Source organism: Helianthus annuus, chromosome 17 (genome assembly GCF_002127325.2).
Source record: "Helianthus annuus cultivar XRQ/B chromosome 17, HanXRQr2.0-SUNRISE, whole genome shotgun sequence".
NCBI classification, from domain to species: Eukaryota; Viridiplantae; Streptophyta; class Magnoliopsida; order Asterales; family Asteraceae; genus Helianthus; species Helianthus annuus.
This window is the reverse complement of record NC_035449.2, coordinates 181533083-181555391: the sequence shown is the minus strand read 5'-3', so window position 1 is coordinate 181555391 and position 22309 is coordinate 181533083. Positions and strand designations below refer to the sequence as shown.

The window sequence follows — 22309 nt, the reverse complement described above, 5'->3', positions numbered from 1 at the left end:
AACTTCCATGGCTTCTACCTTCATAAAAAAAAAAGTAAAAAACTACAACTTCTTCATACTTCCCCATCTCCATGAAGTGTTAAAAAAAGTAGAGAGAGAAAGAGCGAGTGAAAATTGAACGGGACAATCTGGATGGTGTCTATGTCCATCCAAAAAATGAACGAAGAGGAAGAAGGGGGTGGTGTTCCCGCCCCACCTTAGCCTTTCCGACTTCAAAATGCACAACCTTAAGGTAGCCTTCGTTTCGTTGAATGTAATAGAATTTGCACATCCTTAAGGTAGCCTTCGTTTCGTTGAATGTAATAGAATTTGCACATTAATTGAAATTTGAATTGGAATTTAAGTGTGTTTGTCTCATAGAATTGAATGGCATCTTGATAGAATTGAAATATAGATTCTCTTTCTTATGTTAAAGATTATGAACAACAAACCCCAAAAGCGAAAACGGCAAAACCCATTTAACATGGCAATGCCAAACCGATTAGGTGATTAATGGGCCGGTTTTTACAGGCATTTTTTGGGCTAAACTCTAAACCAAACCGATTAGGCGATTAATATGATCTGAATCAAAATTGATCTTCCAAATAAAGAAAATTGAATCGAAAAAAAAAATATTATTAAAAAAAACAAAAAAAAGAGATGTAGCTCACATACTTAAGGAGTAAACAAGATTCAAACCAAACAACAAAATTTCCAATTAAATTACCAAAAAAAAAAAAAGAAACTCTATTCAAAACATGCCTACAATGATGCAACTCTAAAAGATACCTCACCACATATTTAAGGCTCAGTCCTTAGTATTCTCATGATCTTCACAGACCAAATTATTCAACCAAAACCGAAATTACAAACATATGTCGGAACAAATTTGGGAACTAAGCACGTAAATTTGTTCCATAACCGTAGAAACTGAACCGACCCAATTAGTAGGTGTAGCCCTTAACGAACATTCCTTTCTTGGCATCATCACTTTCACCTTCGGCGGAGTATTTTCCAAGTTGGGCCAGTGAGTTTGCTTTGGCACGGGTCAAAAGTGCTTTCTGGGCTGCTTCAACGTTCTCGGGCCGCCCTTGCCATGCCTTGAGCACAGAGTTTTGAAGTGCCCGTGCATATGAGAAGGACACGTGCCACGGGTTTGGGCTTTGGTTCATTGCGTGTAGGTTTAGTGTAGCTTCCATTTCAGATTGTCCTCCTGACAAGAACTATATAACCACCATCTTCAGTTACAAATTAAGATTATTCGTGTAAATAGGTTAATTACATCAAAAGGTAACTTTTACTTTCATTTTTAAGTAAAATGACAAAATCGTCCCTGAGATTTAGTCATATTTGCTTGTTTCATCCAAAATGACTTTTTGTGCATTTGAGTCCTTCAGGTGTTCGTTTTATTGCCATTTTCATCCATGTCACTAACTCAGTTTATTTTTCCGGTTAAGGTCAATGACATTTTTGTCCTTTTGATGAAACAAGCAAAATAAAACTAAACCTCAGGGACGATTTTGGCATTTTACTCTTACATTTTTTTTATATTTTTTTAATTACTTGTTTCATATTTGCTTGTTCCATCCAAAAGGACAAAAATGCCCTTCAACTTAGTGACGTGGATGAAAATGGCAATAAAACGCAAACCTGAAGGACTCAAATACATAAAAAAAGTCATTTTGGAAGAAACAAGCAAATATGATCAAACCTCAGGGACGATTTTGACATTTTACTCTTCATTTTTTTTTGTTATCAATAGAAGTATGAATTTACAACAATGTGATTTTATTATTAGCAAAAAGAGAATGTGAGAAATGGTACCATGATGCCTGGAACGGCAGGTGGGACCCGCCTCTTGAGCATGGTGAGTGTATATTTAGCAATGGTCTCAGGGTCAGCTTTTTCCTTGTGGTCAGCCCCTGGTGTAACCATGCTCGGCTTAAGCAAAATTCCTTCAAACATAACATTGTTTTCTGCTAAGTAATAGAAAACCTCAGACCATACTCTTTCGGCTACTTCAAGTGTTGTGTCGATTGAGTGGTCCCCGTCGAGAAGGATCTCGGGCTCGACTATTGGCACCAACCCATTGTCCTACACAGTACACAGAGAACACAATTAGAACAAACTAAACACACAGATCAGTCAAAATACTAGATATATATTATACGGTGTAAAAAAGCCAAACTGCTCGTGAGTAGTAGTGCAAACAAGCCGAGCGGCTCGCAAGCTGCTTGAGATCGGCTCAAGAAAAAGCTCGAAACGAACCGAGCCTTATCGAGCCCATGCCGAAGCCTAAAATAAAGCTCGTTTATTTATCGAGCCCGAGCTCGAGCCTGCAATGTGAAGCTTGTCAGGCTCGCCGAGCCTTAAGTGTAATAGTAGTTTTTATTAATGTTTAATAACATTTACCCCTTATTTAAAGTTGTCTAGTAAATGAGCCGAGCTTATTTAAACTTGCTTACGAGCCGAGCCTGAACCTAAAAATGAACTTGTTTAGTAAACGACCCCGAGCTTCATTTATCAAACTCGCAAGCTTAAACGAGTCTATTATTTATATATTTTTTTAATATACTAATTAATAGATAATAGACGAGCAGGGACTGAGCTTAAGAAACTACCAACGAGCCGAGCTCGAGCTCAAGCCTGGTCGGGCTCAGGCTCGGCAAGGCTCGTTGGCACCCCTACTCCTGAGCAACTGAGCGGCTCACTAAAAACTCGAAACAAGCCAAGCCTAAAAGTAAGCTCGTTTAATAACCGAGCCCAAGCCCGAGCTTCATAAATCGAGCTCAGCTAGGCTCACAAACTTAAACGAGTCTACCATATATATAAATATCATAAGTTTTATTTAATATAACAAATGTCTATTACTTGATATTTATAAATAATGGTGAAAATAACTATTATTGTAGATACATATAATGATTTTATATTTATATAAACAATATAATTAAAGTTAAAATATAATAAACAATAAACGACCCTAGCCCGAGCAGAGCTAGAGCTTAAAATTTTCTCACGAGCCAAACTCAAGCTTTGGAAATGGAGCTCGACCTCGAAATCCGTTAAACTAAACGAGTTGAGGTTGAGCTTAGGTGAGATCGAGCTTGACTCGTTAATACCCCTACTATATATATAACAAACCTGAGAAATAGCAGCATAACGTGCAAGCCCCCAAGCAGCTTCTTTCACAGCCAAAGCAGAAGGACCGCATGGAATGCTAACAACAGTTCGCCTAGAAAAAATATATGACGATTTTTAATAAAATAACACCATCATATTTATCTTATTTGCACATTTATTATGATATGTTTATCTCACCACTTGGCAAAACGGGCTCCTTGATTGTAATACTCAGCTGATCTAGAAGCCAACCCATCTAACCCTTGGCACCAAGATTCATTGTTGGATCCTGGAAGTGGAACCAAACCCTGTTGAACATATTTAAACACGTTAGAATATAATCGTCAAAAGAATTTCTAAAACCTAGTGGTCCTACCTTATCAACTTTGATTCCGGGAACAATGTTCTGTTCACGCAAGCAGTCAACCATTTTCTTTCCATCTGTAGTTGACTGAAATAGAGTTTCCTCAAAGAGGATGGAACCGGAGATGTATTGACCCAAGCCAGGTGTGGTCAATAGAAGTTGTCTGTAAGCTTGTCGGTTGGCTTCGGTGTTGTCTAATCCGATCGATGCTAATCTTTTACCACAAGTTGCGTTTGATTCATCGATTGCAAGAATACCACGACCAGGTGATGCAATTGTTTTCTAATCGAAGAAAAAAAACAAAGAGTAGTTTATTATTTACCAAGAAAAAATTATATTAATGCTCACAAAAGTAATTTATTATTGTTTTGTATAGAACATCTCTCTCTCTCTCTCTCTCTCTCTCTCTCTCTCTCTCTCTCTCTCTCTCTCTCTCTCTCTCTCTCTCTATTTGTACGTGTGTGTGTGTGTGTGTATTCTGTTTTCAAAAAAATCTACTGCATGTTTGTATATATATTTGCCCAATCCAAGAAAGAAACATTTCATGTGAAGAACTAACATTAAAAGATTATAAATGAGGCAGAAAAACTCTAGAAAAGATTCTAAATACAAACTTATAATAACTAAAGAACTAACTAACAAAGCTTATCAAATTTGAATAACAAACTTTGTCAAAAACGTGTAAATAGACACTAAAACATAGAGCAGTGACCCAAAACCGGTTAACACCGGTTCGTTTAATACTAGGCATACTACATAACCTTGTAAACATCAAGATGAAATTAGTACATCATCCAATATCACAATCACTATACTGGTGTACACTTCATGCAATTTGATTTGGAAATCATCATTCATCGCCAAACTTATAAATGAGTGCATATTTTGAGCCCAAAGCACAGATGGTTGAATCGCAAAATTCACAGACAATACCTCTAATATTGATTGAAAAGTCTAGCTTTCACCGGAACAAAAAAAAAAGAAAAAAAACAGAAAGAACTCAAGATTCCAGAACTAATCAAGAAGTGATACTTCAAAAACATATAATTAAAAAGACCTAGCTCAACATGATTAATGAATATAGGGCTCTATGGCTTCTAATGATGCAAATAACAATCAGACAACTATACTAAAATCTGAATTTAACTGAACTACTGCCTACAAGGAGAGACACAGACGTTCTACTGATCGGATCCTCCATACGCAACGCAACGCAAATCAGATCAAACTTCTACGATTCAAAAACAAATATCATCACAATCCAATTCAATAAAAACAAAAGAAAACAGAAACATAACACAAACGAGATGCTGAACAGATCCTCCATACACAAGGCAAATCAACTATAATAAAGTCCGATTCTAACTAAACTAAATCCTGAAATCAACTACTATTACAACAACGAAAACAGACGTTCTGCGGATCAGATCCTTCGTACACAACACAAATCATATCAAATTTCGAAACAAAATCATCAAAATTCAATCCAAAAGGTTACGGAAACAGAAAGAGAAAGTTACAGCGGTTTGAACAAGTTCTTCGGAGTAAGATCCGGCACGGATGACGGAGACGCGAGCGGCGGATGATCGGGAGGAAGATCCTGGACGTTGATTGAAGGAACGTTGACCGATCCACGGTGAAGAAGATGCGTTAAGCTTGACGAAACTTGCAGACGCCATTGATGTGTGTGTGTGTGTGTAGAAGAAAGAGGATTCAAGGGTTTGTTTGTTTGTTTGTTTATAAGAAGTGTGTGTTCTCTAGGGGAGTCCGCCTGTAACGTAGGGAGTGTATAAAATAATAATAAGACGAAGGTGGTGTGCGGAACTACCTAATGTAGTAGTAGGTGTCACTCTTAACATATCCAAAAGACCATTTTACCCTTCTAAACATCTCCAAAAGACGATTTTACCCTTCTAAAGTGTTTAAGTTGATACCGGTGTCAAATTTTCGTTACTAATTGAGTATCCACTTTTTTGGTATTTTCGAGATTGGTACTTTCAGTTCGATTTGGTACAGTATCGGTATTTTATCAAATTTCACCTTCAAATACCATGTCATATCAGTATTGCAATGCGAGCGAACCAATGGGGCAATTGCAAAATTTGATGGGGGCGCCAGGATTTTTTCAAGCACGTATAACACTTTTCTTTTCTTTTTAAGGGGGCAGCCGCCCCCCCCCCCCCCCCCACACACACACACACAACAGACAATAGGTCCGTCCCCGGATTGTTTGCAATTGCCATGGCCACCTAAAAAAAAACAGCTAAAGTTTAGGCTAAGAATAATAGACTACTTTGCTTGCTTGCTTCACCCCTCAGCCCAATTACTTAAGTTTAAGTTGGTGTTATTATAATTTGATCAAGATATTTTGTGTCTCTTTATAAAATGACACCCAAAGTTTACTCTATTTTTATTGTTTGGTCATGTGTTTATTTGGGCGGGTTATACCCAAACTATTGCCAAACCATTAACTGTGATTTATAAACGACAAATCAAATCGGTAGGGGTTAGGTGGGTTTGGGCAAGATTTGTTTAAGTTAATGTTTTCGTAATTTGGTCATTAAGTTTTGGGCTAGATTCTAAACTGGCATCCAAAGTTTATTCTTTTATAATTTGGTTGCTATACCTTGTGGCTATTTCTAAATTGACATTGAAGCTTTATATGCAAACGATAATAGAGCGATCATTATCGACAAGTTGCATCAAATCTTGATTCAGTTGGGTAAGGGTGTTCCTGAAACTTCTTAAACCCGGGGTCTCAGCTGTTGGATTTACTCTTTTAACATATAGTTTTTTTTAATTATAAATTTCAATCATACAAAGCAAAAACAAACTATTTATATTGTTTAAACAACAAACTTTTATTTCGTTACTATATTTTTTTTTTGAAAGGTGAACTTCTTAATGGTGACCCTCGCCAAGAACGTGGGCCCAGATAGCAAGGCCAGCACTGGGTTAACCAGTCTTGGGTCGAAGGCTTTCCTCCGGAAACCGTACTGCCTCTACACGAGTTGCCTCGCTAGAGTAACAACCGGGTGAAAACCGGAGTGACGCTCAGGATCAGACCCTCCTCGGTAGGTTTTTCACCATCATTGCGCACAGGTGTCCTACCCCCTTTCGCCACAAGCGGGAGTCGAACCGGTGACCTCTAGGAGGACAAACCGGCCCCCAACCACTGGGCTATGAAGGAAGGACATTATTTCGTTACTATATAATGGAACCACTTGCTACAAGCAAAAGAAAATATGATGTGACCCACTATTTGACTTGCTACAACATATGATATGTAATAGATGATGTGTTACCTATTAGATAAAGTCAATTGCATTAAATGGTGATGAATACGAAGTCTTGTTAAACTTTTTTGAACATATAATAAAGTCTCGTCATCAGGTAAGGCTGCACGGTATGGTCCCGTCCCCTCCCCTCCCCCCACCCCGTCTCGGTCTGGCGTCGGCGTCGGCCCACCCCCCCCCCACCCCCCGTACCCGTCTTGAACGTCAAGATATGGACGTCCAGGACGATCCAAATGGTGGGCCCAGCTTTGTTTGTTTGTTTGTTTGTGAATGAGATTTGTACATTAGGCATTAATACTTGTACATAGTTTTGTGGGGTAGGATCATCTAGGACCATCCTCCCATACCCTCTAATTTTGTAGGATGGACCATCTTGGGAGGACTATGACGTGGCGGATCATCCTCCCTTGGAGGACCATCACCATATCCTCTAGCCTAAGAGGTATCGTAGACAAGGCTGGCGACCTGATCCGTCACCAATTTCAAAGAAAACTCATCGCCCGAAGACCCACTATGATAAAACCTCTGGCTAACGCATAACAAGTTTGTCAAGAACGAAACTCGAGCTTACCACCTCCCCTAAAAAAAATCATCCGGATAGCAACCCCCACTAGTTAAAAATGCATGGAGGTGGAACTAGATTTTTACCTTTTTATATTTTATTTCTTTTAGAATGGTGAATCCTTTAGTTATATCCAATGTTGTAAAATACGGTTTTTCAACCAAGTGTAGCGGGTGGTTTAACCGGTTTTACCGGATGGTTCAATCGGTGCAACCGGCCGGTTTGAACCGGTTTTTAAAACATTGGTTATATCATTTGAGGGATTTGAACTCAAGACCTCCAAATCTATGTGTTTCTAAAGGTTTTGTCTTTGGTAATGGGCCACCAACCCTATTGATAGGTAAAACTAGATAGATAGCCAACTTTGGTGTGTCTGCAGAAAAGGAGCATCATAAAAGATTCAATTATGTATTCGATGCGTAGAGGTTCGGGGACAAGTCATATTTTTACTTCATGTTTTGTTGCTACTATAATCTAGTAAAAGGGTTAGTAACCGGTGTAAAAGCCTTCTCTACTATGCCTTCTACACGCACGATTTGTTGAAATTAATAAGACTATTAGTTTTAATAAGTTAAAAAAACGGTCGGTTCAAGCAATCACTTTGTTGTCATGTTGGTGCATTTAGAGAGGATGGAATGACGTCTTTTCAAAGAACGGTGCCTCAATTGCAAGTTTGTTTGTAAAGATGGAGAGTGTTGGTTATTTATGGGTAAAATTAGTTCCAAATTGCTAGATTGGAAATTTGTTAATTGGCGTTCCTTTAAATTTCCGATCATGTAACTCGTGTTTTGTATTTTATTTTATTTCCTCTCCCCATATAGCTTTTGATTAGTATATTATTCTTTTATAAAATTTTGCCACCATTAGAAAAAAGGAAATGTTTCATTACATAAGTCATTTTCTACACATTAAATTGTTCTATGTTTCACAACTAGTTTTTGCCCCGCCTGCGTTGCGGGGCACTAAGTTAAATGTTTCACTCTCATAGTATGTACGTCTGTGTTTCGGTTATTTGTACATGCTACTCATAACACGATCACAAAAAATTACATCGAGTCAACCAATTAAAACAAAACACTACCATACTTTTGCTAGAAATAAACTAAAACGATGGAAAAACTACCGCTTGGCACGAATAAAAATTACATCGAGTCAATCAATTAAAAGAAAACACTATCACAGCCTTCTAAAAAAAATACTAAAACGAATTTTATATTGAGGGCAAAATCTTAATTTGACCGAGGAAAAAACAAAAACAATGGCAAAACTATAAATTTGAGCAGAGGGCAAATTTGTAATTTGGCTAGGAGAAGAAAAAACAAAACCAATAGCAAAACTGTAAATTTAAACCGGGTAAAATCGTAATTTGACTGGACCAATAGGAAGGCAGCTGAGCTGAGTGCAAAATCATAATTTAACTAGGAGAAGAATAAAGCAAAACCAATAGCAAAATTGTAAATTTAAACTGGGTAAAATTATAATTTGACTGGACCAATAGAGAAAGTAGCTGAGCTGAGTGCAAAATCATAATTTGTCTAGAAGAAGAAAAAAACAAAACAAATAGCAAAACTTTAAACAGAAAAAAATCGTAATTTAACTAAACTAACGGGGCATTATTACTAGCCGCCAATCTAAGCCAATAACAAAAGGGAACTATCCCCTCCACTCTGAATGTAAATATAAGAAACATGTAATTGAGAGTTTGTTTTTCAACAATCTTTTTAATTCTTTTTCTCCCTCTATAAGTATACAAAATAGTTGAAGGGGGTATTTTCACATTTACAGAAACACAAGGGGGGCTTATGTTTGTATGATTATATCCACGTTTTTTTTTTCTTGAAAAAAGAACATCAGGCGCACGATTAGAGCACCCTTACTGTAACTATGCTAACATGCACCACACCTTGAAATCAGTCAAAATCACTAACTACCACCGATCATGAACACACAAAATCGAGTTTCAGCAAAACCCCATTAAAAAAAACCTCAACTTTCACCAAAATACATCAACAACAATGGCAGCATCAACTTGTATCCTGAATCTTGAACTCAACACAAAAAGTTGCACCAAATGTGTTATTTCAAGAACAAAGAATTCAACTTTGTTGCAGATCAATAAGAAAAAGACCCACTTGTGGATCTCAAACAAGAGAAGAAATAAGGGTAATGGAGTCATGTGTTATGCTAGGTTTCCTGCTGATGAAGTGAGGGATATGCAAAGGAAACTTGGTATTGGAGGTGGAGAACCAGCTGTTGAAAGTCAAAGTCAAACTAGTAAGTGGAAACCCTAAATTTGGAGTTATTGTTGTTGTTTTAATGTTTGTTAAGATTAGGGTTTTTTTGGGTTAAGGTTTATATAGCTGAAATGTTGAAGTTTGATTTGTTTGATCATGTTTGGTGATAGAAAGTTAATCATGATTCATGAAAAATGTTGAATTTGATACTTTATTAATAAGTGATATGTGATTGATTCTTGGTTTAAAAATGCGCGCCTAGGCGCGAGGCGACCTAAGGCGCAAACGAAAACGCCTTGTGTGACATAAGGCTGTGTACAAAAGGCGAAGGTGATGCGTGCTTTTTAGGCTAAAATTTGACCTATGGCGCAGGTGAGGGGCACGTCTTTTGTACATGGGGTGTTTCTAAGCTGAGTGTTGTACAACAGGCTTTTTATGCTGTACATTTCTGTTTTTTTCATTTTAAAACATATATAAAGCTTAATTTTAGCTAAATCAAAGGTAGGGGATGCTAAAAACCTATGAGATATATAAAATAATTTATATAATCACTTTGCGCCTTGCGTACGAACAGCTCATCGCGTTTGCGCTTTGCGCCTCGGTTTTAGACCTCGTCGCTTTTGTGCGCTTCCTGCTTTTTTAAACCAAGGATTGGTTTCAACAAAAATGTTGAATTTTGAATTGGTTTGATGGCTTAAAGAAGTCAATCTTCCTCCACTAAAAAATTAAAGGAAAATTGGTTTTTAATAAACCAACCTTTGTCCCATTGGTAAATAATAATCCTACCTACGTAATTGGTATACAATAATCCTACCTATCAACATGTTGGTTCTTAATGAACTTCCGTTAATTATTTTTTACTGAAGTTAGTTTTAAGTTTCATTTATTACACAAACAACCCTGTAGTTATAATTTACTAGTTTTAACTATTTTGTAAAACAAAACAAACGTCAAGGGCCATGTAATTAAATTTTATATATACATATCTGTACTAATTAAAACTAGTAAATTACAACTACAGGGACTGTTTGTGTAATAAATAAAACTTAAAAACTAACTTCAGTTAAAAAAATTAAGGAAAGTTCATTGAGTACCAACATGTTGATAGGTAGGATTATTGTATACCAATTATGTAGGTAAGATTATTATTTACCAACGGGGTAAAGGTTGGTTTATTAAAAACCAATTTTCCAAAATTAAAATGATTGATATGTGATTATTCCTCCTTTATGTTGAATCCAATTCTTTTTCAAAAAGTTTTTTTATAAGAATGTTCATGTGTTTGGAGTTAGAGCATCCACAATGGGTGTTTGTGGGGCGATTTTGAGTTCGTCGGTTTTTTTTTTTTTTTTTTTTTTTTGGGGGGGGGGGGGGTGGGGGGTTGATCCGTGTACAAGGATGGGTCGAACGGATAAGCACATATAAGTTGATGTGTGACTATAGTTTATATTTGACTTCCGTAGAGACGTGTTCAATACAAAACAAACTAGAGAACGGCATAAGCACTTGTACCTATTGCTAACTGCTGACAAGATGTAGTAGGAAAAAGAAAGAGAGGTGGTTATGTGGTTTAATAACCGTCTTATGTATCACAGTTAAAGCAACATGTACATGTGTTTACACCGGTTCTCACAGTTTAATTGAAATTGGTTTGTATTTATTGACCTTTCATAACTCGTTAATGTGCTCTAATAAATACATAAAAATGTGTGTTGTAATGAACAAATATATATGATACAGCTCTTCAAATCTACACATTCTTTTGTTCTATTTATATGTTTTTTTTTCATGATTTAATCGCCTTTTTTCCTGTGACTGTGATTATGATTACTAGAGGTGGTTAATGAGGTCAAACAAGATACACAAGTGAAGGGTGCCCTGTATAACTTTCTTAATCCGGATAAAGAGCTTTTACCGGAAGATAAAGAAATGAGTCTTTTCGATCATTTAGAAGAATTGCGGGGACGACTTTTTGTGTCGGTTTTGGCAGTTGGAGCTTCAATCATGGGGTGTTTTGTATACTCAAAGGAACTCATATTGCTTCTAGAAGCTCCTGTTAGTAGTCAAGGTGTTAGATTCTTGCAGTTAGCTCCTGGAGAATTTTTCTTCACAACCTTAAAGGTCTGTTTTGCCTTGTACACCCTTTGACTTTTCAGGTCAAACAAGAACATACCCTTTCACCTCTAAATAAATAATTACTTTGGATCAATATTCATAAAAAAGGGGTTGAGAATGCACCTCTATCTATAGAACCGTCTGTTTTCGTATCAATATTCTATCAAGAAGTTGATAAAGTCGTCTCAGAATTACTTTGTTTGACCCGAAAAGTCAAAGTTCACATTTTTATTAGTTACAAGAGTAAAATACACGGATGGTCCCTGTGGTTAACCAAAATTTTGGATTTGGTCCTTAGCTTTTCAAAAGTACACGGATGGTCCCTGTGGTTTGCACTTTGTAACAAAGTTAGTCCCCGGCTAGCAAATCTAAAGGTTTCAGCAGGTCCAACTTTGGGACTAAATTTCTTACAAAATGCAAACCACAGGGACCATCCATGTACTTTTAGCAAAAGTTGAGGACTAAATGCGTTACAAAGTGCAAACTATAAGGACCATCCGTATACTTTTGGAAAGCTAGGGACCAAATCCAAAATTTTGGTCAACCACAAGGACCATCCGTGTACTTTACTCTAGTTATAATTACATACTTTTGTTCCTAAACAAGAGACGGTCAAACAGTGACTTTTTATAATCAAATGAATATCAAGCTTGTTACACGGGTATCCGTTGACTTAAAGTTTGACTTTTAGTCAATATAATTCGCTAAACTTAATGAAATCATCGCAAGATTAGCTCTTTAACCATTAAGAATGTGAATTTGTGTTTGCAGGTATCTGGGTACTGCGGCATTCTATTAGGAAGCCCGGTGATTCTGTACGAAATCATAGCGTTTGTTCTTCCGGGATTAACGAAATCAGAAAGAAAGTTTCTCGCACCGATAGTTCTTGGATCATCGATACTTTTTTACGCCGGAATTGCGTTTTCATACTCGGTTCTCACTCCAGCCGCCTTGACTTTCTTTGTTACGTATGCCGAAGGGGCCGTTGAATCGTTGTGGTCAATTGATCAGTATTTTGAGTTCGTGCTCGTACTTATGTTCAGCACAGGGTTGTCTTTTCAGGTACTTAAAGATAGGGATATGAATTTCTGACACATAATTTCTAAATAAGTTCGGGACAGTTTCTGGTCCAGCATGTTTAGATAAACGGGTCGTGTTTCCGCATGTTGACCCGTTTAATTCAATATTGATTCTTTAAATGTGTCTTATGTTATAGCTTAAAGAGTAAAATGCACGGATAGTCCCTGTGGTTTTCCAAAATCTTGGATTTGGTCCCTAGCTTTCTAAAAGTACATGGATGGTCCTTGTGGTTTGCACTTTGTAACGCATTTAGTTCCCCAACCAACAAATCTAGAGGTTTCACGATGTCCAAGTTAGGGACTAAATGCGTTACTAAATGCAAACCACAGGGACTATCCATGTACTTTTGGCAAAAGTTGGGGACTAAATGCATTACAAAGTGTAACCACCGGGACCATTCGTGTACTTTTGGAAATATAGTGACCAAATCCAAAATTTTGGAAAACCACAGGGACAATTCGTGTACTTTACTCTAGCTTAATATGAAGAAAAAATACAAAACAAAATTTCAGGTTAAGCGGGTCGTGTTTGTGTCACCCCACGAAAACTAGTGGCGTGTTCACATTCATGTCGTGTTTGGCTCACCAACTCATTAGCACGGCCCGTTTAACACCCCTACTTAAATAGTTGTTAGAATAGTTGAATTTTGACAGTCGAAACAAATTTAATTCCGATATCGAAATTAAATATGACAGGTTCCGGTGATACAGTTATTGTTAGGGCAAGTTGGTTTGGTATCCGGGGATCAAATGTTGTCGATATGGAGATACGTGGTGGTTGGTGCGGTTATTGCTGCTGCTATTGTAACTCCTTCAACTGACCCGCTTACTCAGTTGCTTCTGGCGGGTCCACTTTTGGGTCTTTACTTTGGTGGTGCATGGACCGTTAAGTTGATGGGGCAGTAACCTGTCCTGGCGATGCGTGGACCGTTAACTAGCTTGTAGACGGCTAACAAGGTCAGGTTCCAAATGCTGGATGATTATGTTAGTCGAAAGATTGTCATTTTGTTGTAATCTTGATTTTGTTGTAATGTTGAACCCGTGTCCTATCGGTTTAATGGTTCAACGGGTCTAGGAACCAGAAGACCATAGTTACTCTTGTTGTTTTACAATAAAGTATAAATAATGATTTTACGTTTAAATGGGTCGATCACGATTATGTTAACTTATAATATAATTATATGATACTTTGGTGATAATAGAAACATTCTAATTACTTTCAAAAATGAAACCGGGTGAACAAATTCTAGGTAAATTCGACACGACTGGTCTGCCCATTTTGTCACCTCTAAGTAAAAGTGAACCAGTGTTTTCATAATTTGACTAGTCAAACTGTCACCTTACTGGTCACCGTTTAAGAAACCGGATGACGTTTCAACATCTTTTGGTTTGGATTTACAATGTTAATACCTAATAGAATGTGAAGCCTTGCCAATGATCTCTAGATCAAGCGGTGGAGGGCTTGCATTTCTTTTGAGAGATGCAGGTTCGACTCCCACTTGGTGCAAAGTGAGGCACTGGTGGGCAATGATAGGAGACCCAGGGAAACCTGTGTTGGATCCTTGAGCCAAACGGGTTTTACCGGTAATTTCACTGTCGTGCCTACGGGCGGGTGGGTTACTGGGTTTTCCCCGGAATTGGTGGTGGACTCGGGTTACTCTCGGAGTACTCCGTTTGTCCAGTGGGTGCCCCAAAAGTGCTCGGGATTGAGTTTCTTGGCCGTTCAAAAAGAAAGAATGTGAAGCCTTAAATAACAAATATGAAGCTGGAATTAGTAATGAGATTTTAAATTAAAAGAAAGAAATAAATAAAAGTTGAAATTCGTTACGACCACCTTGTCCAGTTCGCTGGTCCAACCGGTAACCAGCTAGTTCAAATGGAGACAATTCTCAACCGGGCAGGTTATGTAGCCGGTTCCTGATCCGACATATGAGTTTTGAAAAAGAAAGTTATATTAAGGTCCTTGGATTAATACAACTTGAAGTCAATGAAGATTAATAATTTGACTGGATCTCAACTCGCTAATGAACTTGAATACGACTCAATCTCCACAACATTGTTTGTATTAAAGTTGATAATTTACATACAAGCTCAAATTGTAACATTCAAACTCGGCTTGATTAATTATCGGTGCTACTTGAATTTGACATGGATTGAGTCAAACTAAGCTATGTCTGAGGCCTCGTCGGTTCATTTAAATGAACGAACAAACATAAACATGTCACATTTGTTTATTTACCTTTTTGTTTATGTTCATTTATCTATATTTATTAGTTTACACTATTTATATATTACTGAACTGGTGTGTTACTTTGGTGTCCATTTAACAAACACGAACAAAAAATCTCGAATACATAAGTGTTTGTTTATTTGGTTTGTTTGGTCAAAGTTAAACGAACAAAGTTCGCTACACCAATTAAGTAGACAGACGTACTTTAGAAACAAGACAGTTAAAATGCAAGTATACCATAAACAAAAAAAATGTACAACTCCAACAATTGTCCCCACTTATTATCTCACAATAAAACAAAGGGATAAACATCGTCTCAGCTTTCTCTATCACAAAACAAAGCCAACATATCATCGGCTAGCGAAATAAAAAATTCCGGTACATGTAGGTTTTCTGGAAACAGAACCGCCACCAAAATCGACAATTATTCCAAACGGTAACAACAAATAAGAAAAACGAGAGTTGTCATCTAAGCGTTGTCCTTGGCAATCTTTTCGGCCTTGGCAATGACCTCATCGATACCACCAACCATGTAGAATGATTGTTCTGGTAAGTCATCATACTTTCCATCCAACACTCCCTGTACATTTAGAATAGCGTCGATTCAGATTCATGACACGAAAGTAAGCGAAATAATTTTTATGATTTAAAGCAATATAAACTGACCTGGAAACTACCAATGCTTTCCTTCAACTCGACATATTTACCAGGGGCACCGGTGAAAACTTCAGCAACGTGGAAGGGTTGACTCAAGAACCTTTGAATCTTGCGAGCGCGAGCAACTGTCAACTTATCGTCTTCACTAAGCTCGTCCATTCCAAGAATTGCGATAATATCTTGAAGATTCTTGTAATTCTGAAGAACCTTTTGTACACCACGAGCTGTATTGTAATGATCCTCTCCCAAAATATGGGGTGAAAGCATACGAGATGTCGAGTCAAGTGGATCGACAGCAGGGTAAATACCAAGCTCAGAGATCTGTGAAATTATATAATCTTTAATTACATTAACATGCGTACACCAATACACACACAATATCATAGGTAGCCGTTTCATGGAATGAAGCAAACCTGTCGGGATAGCACAGTAGTGGCATCCAAGTGAGCAAATGTTGTTGCGGGAGCAGGATCTGTTAAATCGTCAGCAGGCACGTAAATTGCTTGCACGGATGTAATGGAACCCTTTTTAGTTGTTGTGATACGTTCCTGAAGGCCTCCAAGATCGGTAGCCAAAGTTGGTTGATAACCCACGGCAGACGGAATACGACCCAACAAAGCAGACACCTCAGAGTTAGCCTGCAGGATAGAAAGACAAGGATTAATAGATGAAACTTCCATATATATATATATATATATATATATATATAGAGAGAGAGAGAGAGAGACGTTGGTTATTGTGTCAGACGCAGTGTTACCTGAGTGAAACGGAAAATGTTGTCAATAAATAGAAGCACGTCTTGTCCTTCAGCATCTCTGAAGTGTTCAGCCACGGTCAACCCGGTCAGCCCAACACGAGCACGAGCACCTGGTGGTTCATTCATTTGACCATACACAAGAGCGCACTTGCTCTCACTCTAAAACACGAACAAGAAAACACAACTATTAAATAACGGTCATAAATTGTCAACATATAACAGATAATATAAGCCTCCAATACACATACCTGCTTGTCACCTAGCTTGATGACACCACTTTCCATCATTTCTCTGTACAAATCATTACCCTCACGGGTTCGTTCTCCGACTCCAGCAAATACAGAGAAACCACCTAAGAAAAGAAAGTAAATAATGCTCTATAAGAAATGTCGAGCAGATCAAGATGCTGAAATGTATTGATACAAATACTAAAAAAATCTACTCACCATGGGCCTTAGCAACGTTGTTAATAAGCTCCATGATAAGAACAGTTTTTCCAACACCAGCACCGCCAAACAGACCAATCTTTCCTCCTCTTTGATATGGTGCAAGAAGATCTACGACCTAGATGATCGCAAAAGATTGATATAAGCTTAAACACATAATGGTGCGCGACAGTATTTAATTGGCAGTGTGTACTTCTACATTTCATGAATTACCTTGATACCAGTGACAAGGATCTGTTGTTCAGTTGCTTGCTCAACAAAAGCGGGCGCCTCCCTATGAATAGGCAAATAGTGATCGGTCTCTGTTGAAAATAAAAAACCGAGTTAAAAAAGATAAGCGACTTTATCTAGAAAAACTCAATGTGAAACAAAACACTTACTGATATCGCCTCTATGATCGATAGGCTCTCCAATAACATTAATAATACGACCAAGAGTAGCTCTGCCAACAGGTACCTACCATCACGATAACAAATCCGAATTCAGTGCAATAACAATGCATACAAAACATAATAAATTAATAACAGGTGTCTTATGTTGAAAATAAAAATTATAAATTGCTCATTCTTAAACAGTGTTGTAAAAATCGGTTCTTGGCAGCTGGCAGCGATTAGTAGCTATCGATGGGCTGCCAATGCGATTTCAACTAATCGACCCATAAAATGAGTAATCAGTCAAAAGCAGTCAAAATCAATCCAAATTGGTCAAATGCAGTCAAAATCAATCCAAATCGGTCAAAGGCAGTCAAAATCGATCAAAATCTTTGAGGCATTTGACAATTTACTTATTAATTCAATCAGATTAATAAGTTTGAAAAATTATATACATTGTTTTTTGAAAAAAAAATGTATATTAATATATATGAGTAAGAAAAAGTACATATAGGATTCCAATCCGATTAATCCCTATTAACCGCTAGTCACTACCCCACCGCCCGCCCGACTAGCGCCTAACACTTTTTACAACCATGTTCTTAATACACATTAGCATATAATACATACATATAAACACATCAATGCACCAAATCAAGTCAAATATTACAAAATTCATTTTCATTTCCAGTAAATACAAACATATAATAAACACATCAATGCACCAATTCCAATTAAACACCATAACATCCATTCTTACTTCCACTAGATCCAAATTAACATACAGAAACATATCAACAAATTATATTAATATAAAAAAACAAACGCTTACAGTGATAGGAGAACCAGTATTAAGAACACGTTGACCTCTAACAAGTCCTTCAGTACCATCCATAGCAATAGTCCTCACCATATTCTCCCCCAAATGTTGCGCCACTTCCAAAACCAACCGAATCGAGTTATCCAAAACCTCAAGAGCCGTGAGGATCGGCGGTAATCCTTCGGTAAACCTAACATCAACAACAGCACCAATCACCTGACACACTTGTCCGATAGAACCGGCGCCGGTGAACTCGTCGGTGATCTTGCCGTCGTGAGATCCGGAGACGGGTGGTGGCGGAGATGGAGCGGCGGTTGAGGTGGAGTAGGTGGTGTAACGGGTGAAATGAGGGGGAGGGGGTGAGGGAGTGTGGGAGAGAGCGCGTGCGGCGGAGGATCTGGTGGAATGAGTGACGGGGGAGCGGTGGAGGGAGCGGCGGAGGAGGGTGGCGAGGAGCCGCCGTGAAGACATGGTTAGGGTTTGTAGGGTTTGAAATGTGTGGATTGGGTTCGTCTCGGGGGAGACTGTGATCTGAAAATGAGGGGAATTTTGGGGGGTTTTTAAGATTTTACAACGCTCTTTAGATTCGTACACACAAAAGAATGCCTAGATTCACTACTCCTTGTAAAAGTTTCACTTGCGGTTTTTTTTTTTTTTTTTTTTTTTTTTTTTTTTGAGAAAAATGTCCCGAAAGTCCCTCTGATCTCCCAACTTTTGCTCTCTTGTTACTAAGATAAGATAGTTCGTGACGTGAATGGAAATTAGTTTACTCAGTTAAATATATGTAAAATGACTAAAGGACCCTTACTACTTAAATATAACTAGCCGGAACCCGCGCGATGTGGCGGCAACAATTTAAAACGCGGTACCTGTTTTTTGTATAGTACACTGATTTTCTTATCGGTAGCATTGATGTTTGTCAATGACCCATCGATTATCAACCATTATATAATATACGTGATGAAACAATGGTTAACCGGGCAGGATTAACTCACTGGTCTCGTCAAGAAGGGTTAATCCCTTCCTCTCGAGGATCGCTGGCTGGTCACCGGTGGGTTGATCTCCTGCACAAGGAAACAAACCGTGACTCGTAACAAGGAGGATGGGGTGGGGGGTGCTCCTTGTTACCACTCTCCGGCGTGAAAATCAGTAGTCTGCTTGGGAAGCAAAGTATGATAGTAGTAGTAGTAGTGAGAGAGTTGTGAAGAGATACCTCAACCCTGGTTTGGGGTTGGTATTTATAGCCGAGGCGTGAAGGAGGAGGTGGATGGATAGACTGACGGCATGCTGCACCTTTGCAGGTGTGTCAGACATGTCGGCCGGGGAGGCGACGCCACGTCAGTCTGTTGCTTACGTAGTCCTGACAGGCAGCTGCCATTGGTGCTACTTGCTCTGTGGTGTCAGTCCCACTTGATGAGTAGACAGGGTGCGGTGCAAGCCGCATCGCTGTCTGCGGTAACTGTAGATGTTCCCGCGTCCTACTCTTCTGGTCAAGAAATATGCGAGATGCGGTGACAGGCCGCATCGTCGGCTGTGGTGACTGTTGTTGTTATCCAGCTTCTCTGTATTGATAGAAGTGTTCACTGGATGCGGTGCCAGGCCGCATCGCTGTGAATACTTCCGTTTTCATACACCAGATGCGGTGCCGGCCGCATCGCTATACCGTTCTCATATTCCAGGTAAGTCTTCCTCCATCACTGGACAGATTGGATTCAACTACTGTGTCGATGCGTTCCCGCATGGACATAAGTAGGTTGTTAGCTAGTGGGGGTTTTGATAAGGGTAATGGTCACTCGCGGTCGATGCTGACGCGAGATCTGGGACCATACCCCTTCAAGCCCCCCAGTCTAGTGTTGCTGCCATATGCAAGTTGCATGTGGGAGGAGTACTGGACTATGGTGTTTAGAAGGTAGTTTGGAGTCTGGAGAAGATCCTAGGCCATGTAGATGGTCTTTGCTCTTTGTAAATCATGCTGGAGGTCTAGAAGGGTCATTTGATGCCTCTTCCGTACCGGTGAGAATGTTTCGTCTGATGCGAAATTCTCAGCCTCGGGTTGGGTGCCACCTGTTGGTGTGTCAAACAAACCTTGAGACCTTGCTGGGCGTATGCACAAACTTCGAACCAATCTCTGAGATGGTGGTTGAAGGTGTGCACAAACTTCGAACCAACCTTTGAGGTGGTGAATGAAGAAGAGAGTTTTCTGATGTCATGATTGGACATCAAATGATGATCCCTTTTGTGGGGTGTTCATGTTCTTCCAATTAGCTCTCTAGTAACCGCACGTCTTTTGCGGTTACCTCGTTGCTTGACATTGTTGGCCACGGTTGTGGGAACAATGTTGGGTACTTGCGTCATTGTTGGCCATGTTTGGTCGAACAATGTGATTCTGGATAATGGTCAAATAAACATGGTCATAGGCATGGTAATGCCCACCATTGTTTATTTTATCTGTCTTACAAGTAGGGTAACAAAGTCATAAGCAGACTTGTTACCGCTGTTCGGCCGCTTGTTGTTCGACGGGATCTCGTATGAGCATTGGGGATCTCGTCCGCACCTCTTCCTTAGCCATTTTCCTTCACGCTCCAATACCGAGGAGGTTTCCTTGAAGTAGTTTCGTTCATCGATGTGAACTTAGTTGTGGCTCTTCCGTAGCAACCGTTTGCGGAAGCTATGGTTGTGTCCGCAGTGACTCATGAGTGTCTGCGGTTTTGTCACCCCATATTCGCTTGAAACGGGTGTGTTGCTCGAATGTGGCTCTTAAAGGATCAGGAGTCAGGGTTGCTGATGTGCGTGCGCGTACATTCCCTTCCTTCTTCTCGTTGAAGAAGTTGTTTATGCACCCTCTATGGTTGTGAACCGGACAGGAGAGATTTAAAGCTTGAAGAGAATGAAGGCAATGCGGCTTACCTGTTTCTGAGATGCGGTTCAGTCCAAAGAACAACGCTGGTTCTGAGTATCTGACACACCTGTACGGGCTCGTGTGTGTCATCTCCGCATATTCCACGTGTACTCGTGGGTATGTGCGGATATGTTTATACCCCCTTAACCATGGAAAGATATAATTTTTGGCTATTTTATGGGGTATGTAAAAAAACGACATGCGGTATGGGTTATGGTGTGGTATACCAGAGAAACTGCATGCCGCTTGTGTTTGGATAATGTTGTCGCTTTTTGTTGTACACGTGGCTGAGCGCACGTGTTAGTTGGTGGAAGTTGGTGAGATTTTCTGGCATGTGCTGAAATGAAAGAACAGTTGCACTGCCCGAGGCCATTAAATGCACTGTAGCAGGAGTGTAAACGTCTCCTTTGTCAGGCGCGTGGGCGGCCACGCGCGCGTGATAACCGTCAGCGGAAACGGCGCTTGACATGTGGTGCCGCATAATTCGCTCTTTTTGGACATGATGATTCAGTTTCCATGCTGCATTTATTGCGATGAGTATATAAGGGGAAACCGTTCGTGGTTTCCCCTCACTTGTTCAAAATTTCAAAAATTTTCGGTGAGAGAAACAGTTTCCTCTTGTCTTCTCCGATAAGATTTTCTGAAATTCCGATGAGGTAGTTTGAGTTTTTCTACTCACGTTCTTATATACATTCATATTTGTGATGGTTGAACTATCGAATGTACACAATGTGGAGGGTGAGAACCCTGAAGAGCCGGTTGTGGCGGCTGAAGAAGATGAAGATGATGATGATGATGGTGGTGCCGTCAATGGTGGTTTATCGGTTTTGAAGTGGTCGAAAGGTGGTTTTAAAACCCTTATGACCACTATCCAGATGGCCGACGACTGGAAAGCCACTTACCCACAAGAGGGTGATACTGGTGCCGATGCTTATAACAACCCTCGGTAAAACAGACATCCTCATAATATTTCCGACACCCTAATATATTTTAAAATATCTCAATGTGTCTTTATATGCACCCCGTATGTGAAAACCGAGCCCCAAGATAGATTATACTATATAAAATAAATAAAAACAATAATTATTAAGTTGAGGCGGGCCGCGTAGGGCCTCACCTCAAGTTAAAGCGGGCCGCGCGAGTGTGTACCAGTATATCGCCAAAACCATAAGCCCAAGCGGGCCGCGTACATGTTCGGTTTAGTTGATGCGGGCCGCGCGCGTCCTAAATGGTGGCATGACCCGGAGCCGCCACGTGTCCAGCGCGTGTCGAACCTAGCGTGTGAGCCGGACAAGCTAGTCCGTTGACCGAGATTGACGCGGGCCGCGTAGGCCCTGCCCAAATGTCACGCGGGCCGCGTGGGAACCAGATTTCACA

General features: G+C 39.4%; 3 protein-coding genes across 3 annotated transcripts; 1 reads left to right on the top strand and 2 right to left on the bottom strand.

Annotated features, from left to right (window-relative positions):
- Nucleotides 1-620: 620 nt before the first annotated feature.
- On the bottom strand, nucleotides 621-5250 carry LOC110925553 (fructose-bisphosphate aldolase 3, chloroplastic). Its single transcript, XM_022169482.2, has 6 exons — nucleotides 4987-5250; nucleotides 3479-3748; nucleotides 3301-3410; nucleotides 3124-3214; nucleotides 1804-2073; nucleotides 621-1202 (listed from the first exon to the last, which is right to left on the bottom strand). Exons 1-6 carry the CDS (start codon nucleotides 5143-5145, stop codon nucleotides 924-926), a joined length of 1179 nt encoding a protein of 392 aa, XP_022025174.1. The 5' UTR covers nucleotides 5146-5250; the 3' UTR covers nucleotides 621-923.
- Nucleotides 5251-9165: 3915 nt separating this feature from the next.
- On the top strand, nucleotides 9166-13900 carry LOC110926403 (sec-independent protein translocase protein TATC, chloroplastic). The gene is made up of 4 exons (XM_022170164.2): nucleotides 9166-9598; nucleotides 11393-11679; nucleotides 12445-12735; nucleotides 13449-13900. Exons 1-4 carry the CDS (start codon nucleotides 9340-9342, stop codon nucleotides 13656-13658), a joined length of 1047 nt encoding a protein of 348 aa, XP_022025856.1. The 5' UTR covers nucleotides 9166-9339; the 3' UTR covers nucleotides 13659-13900.
- Nucleotides 13901-15201: 1301 nt separating this feature from the next.
- On the bottom strand, nucleotides 15202-18628 carry LOC110926402 (ATP synthase subunit beta, mitochondrial). The gene is made up of 9 exons (XM_022170163.2): nucleotides 18046-18628; nucleotides 17223-17298; nucleotides 17056-17144; nucleotides 16843-16960; nucleotides 16645-16748; nucleotides 16397-16555; nucleotides 16053-16277; nucleotides 15649-15960; nucleotides 15202-15562 (listed from the first exon to the last, which is right to left on the bottom strand). Exons 1-9 carry the CDS (start codon nucleotides 18502-18504, stop codon nucleotides 15452-15454), a joined length of 1653 nt encoding a protein of 550 aa, XP_022025855.1. The 5' UTR covers nucleotides 18505-18628; the 3' UTR covers nucleotides 15202-15451.
- Nucleotides 18629-22309: the final 3681 nt, after the last annotated feature.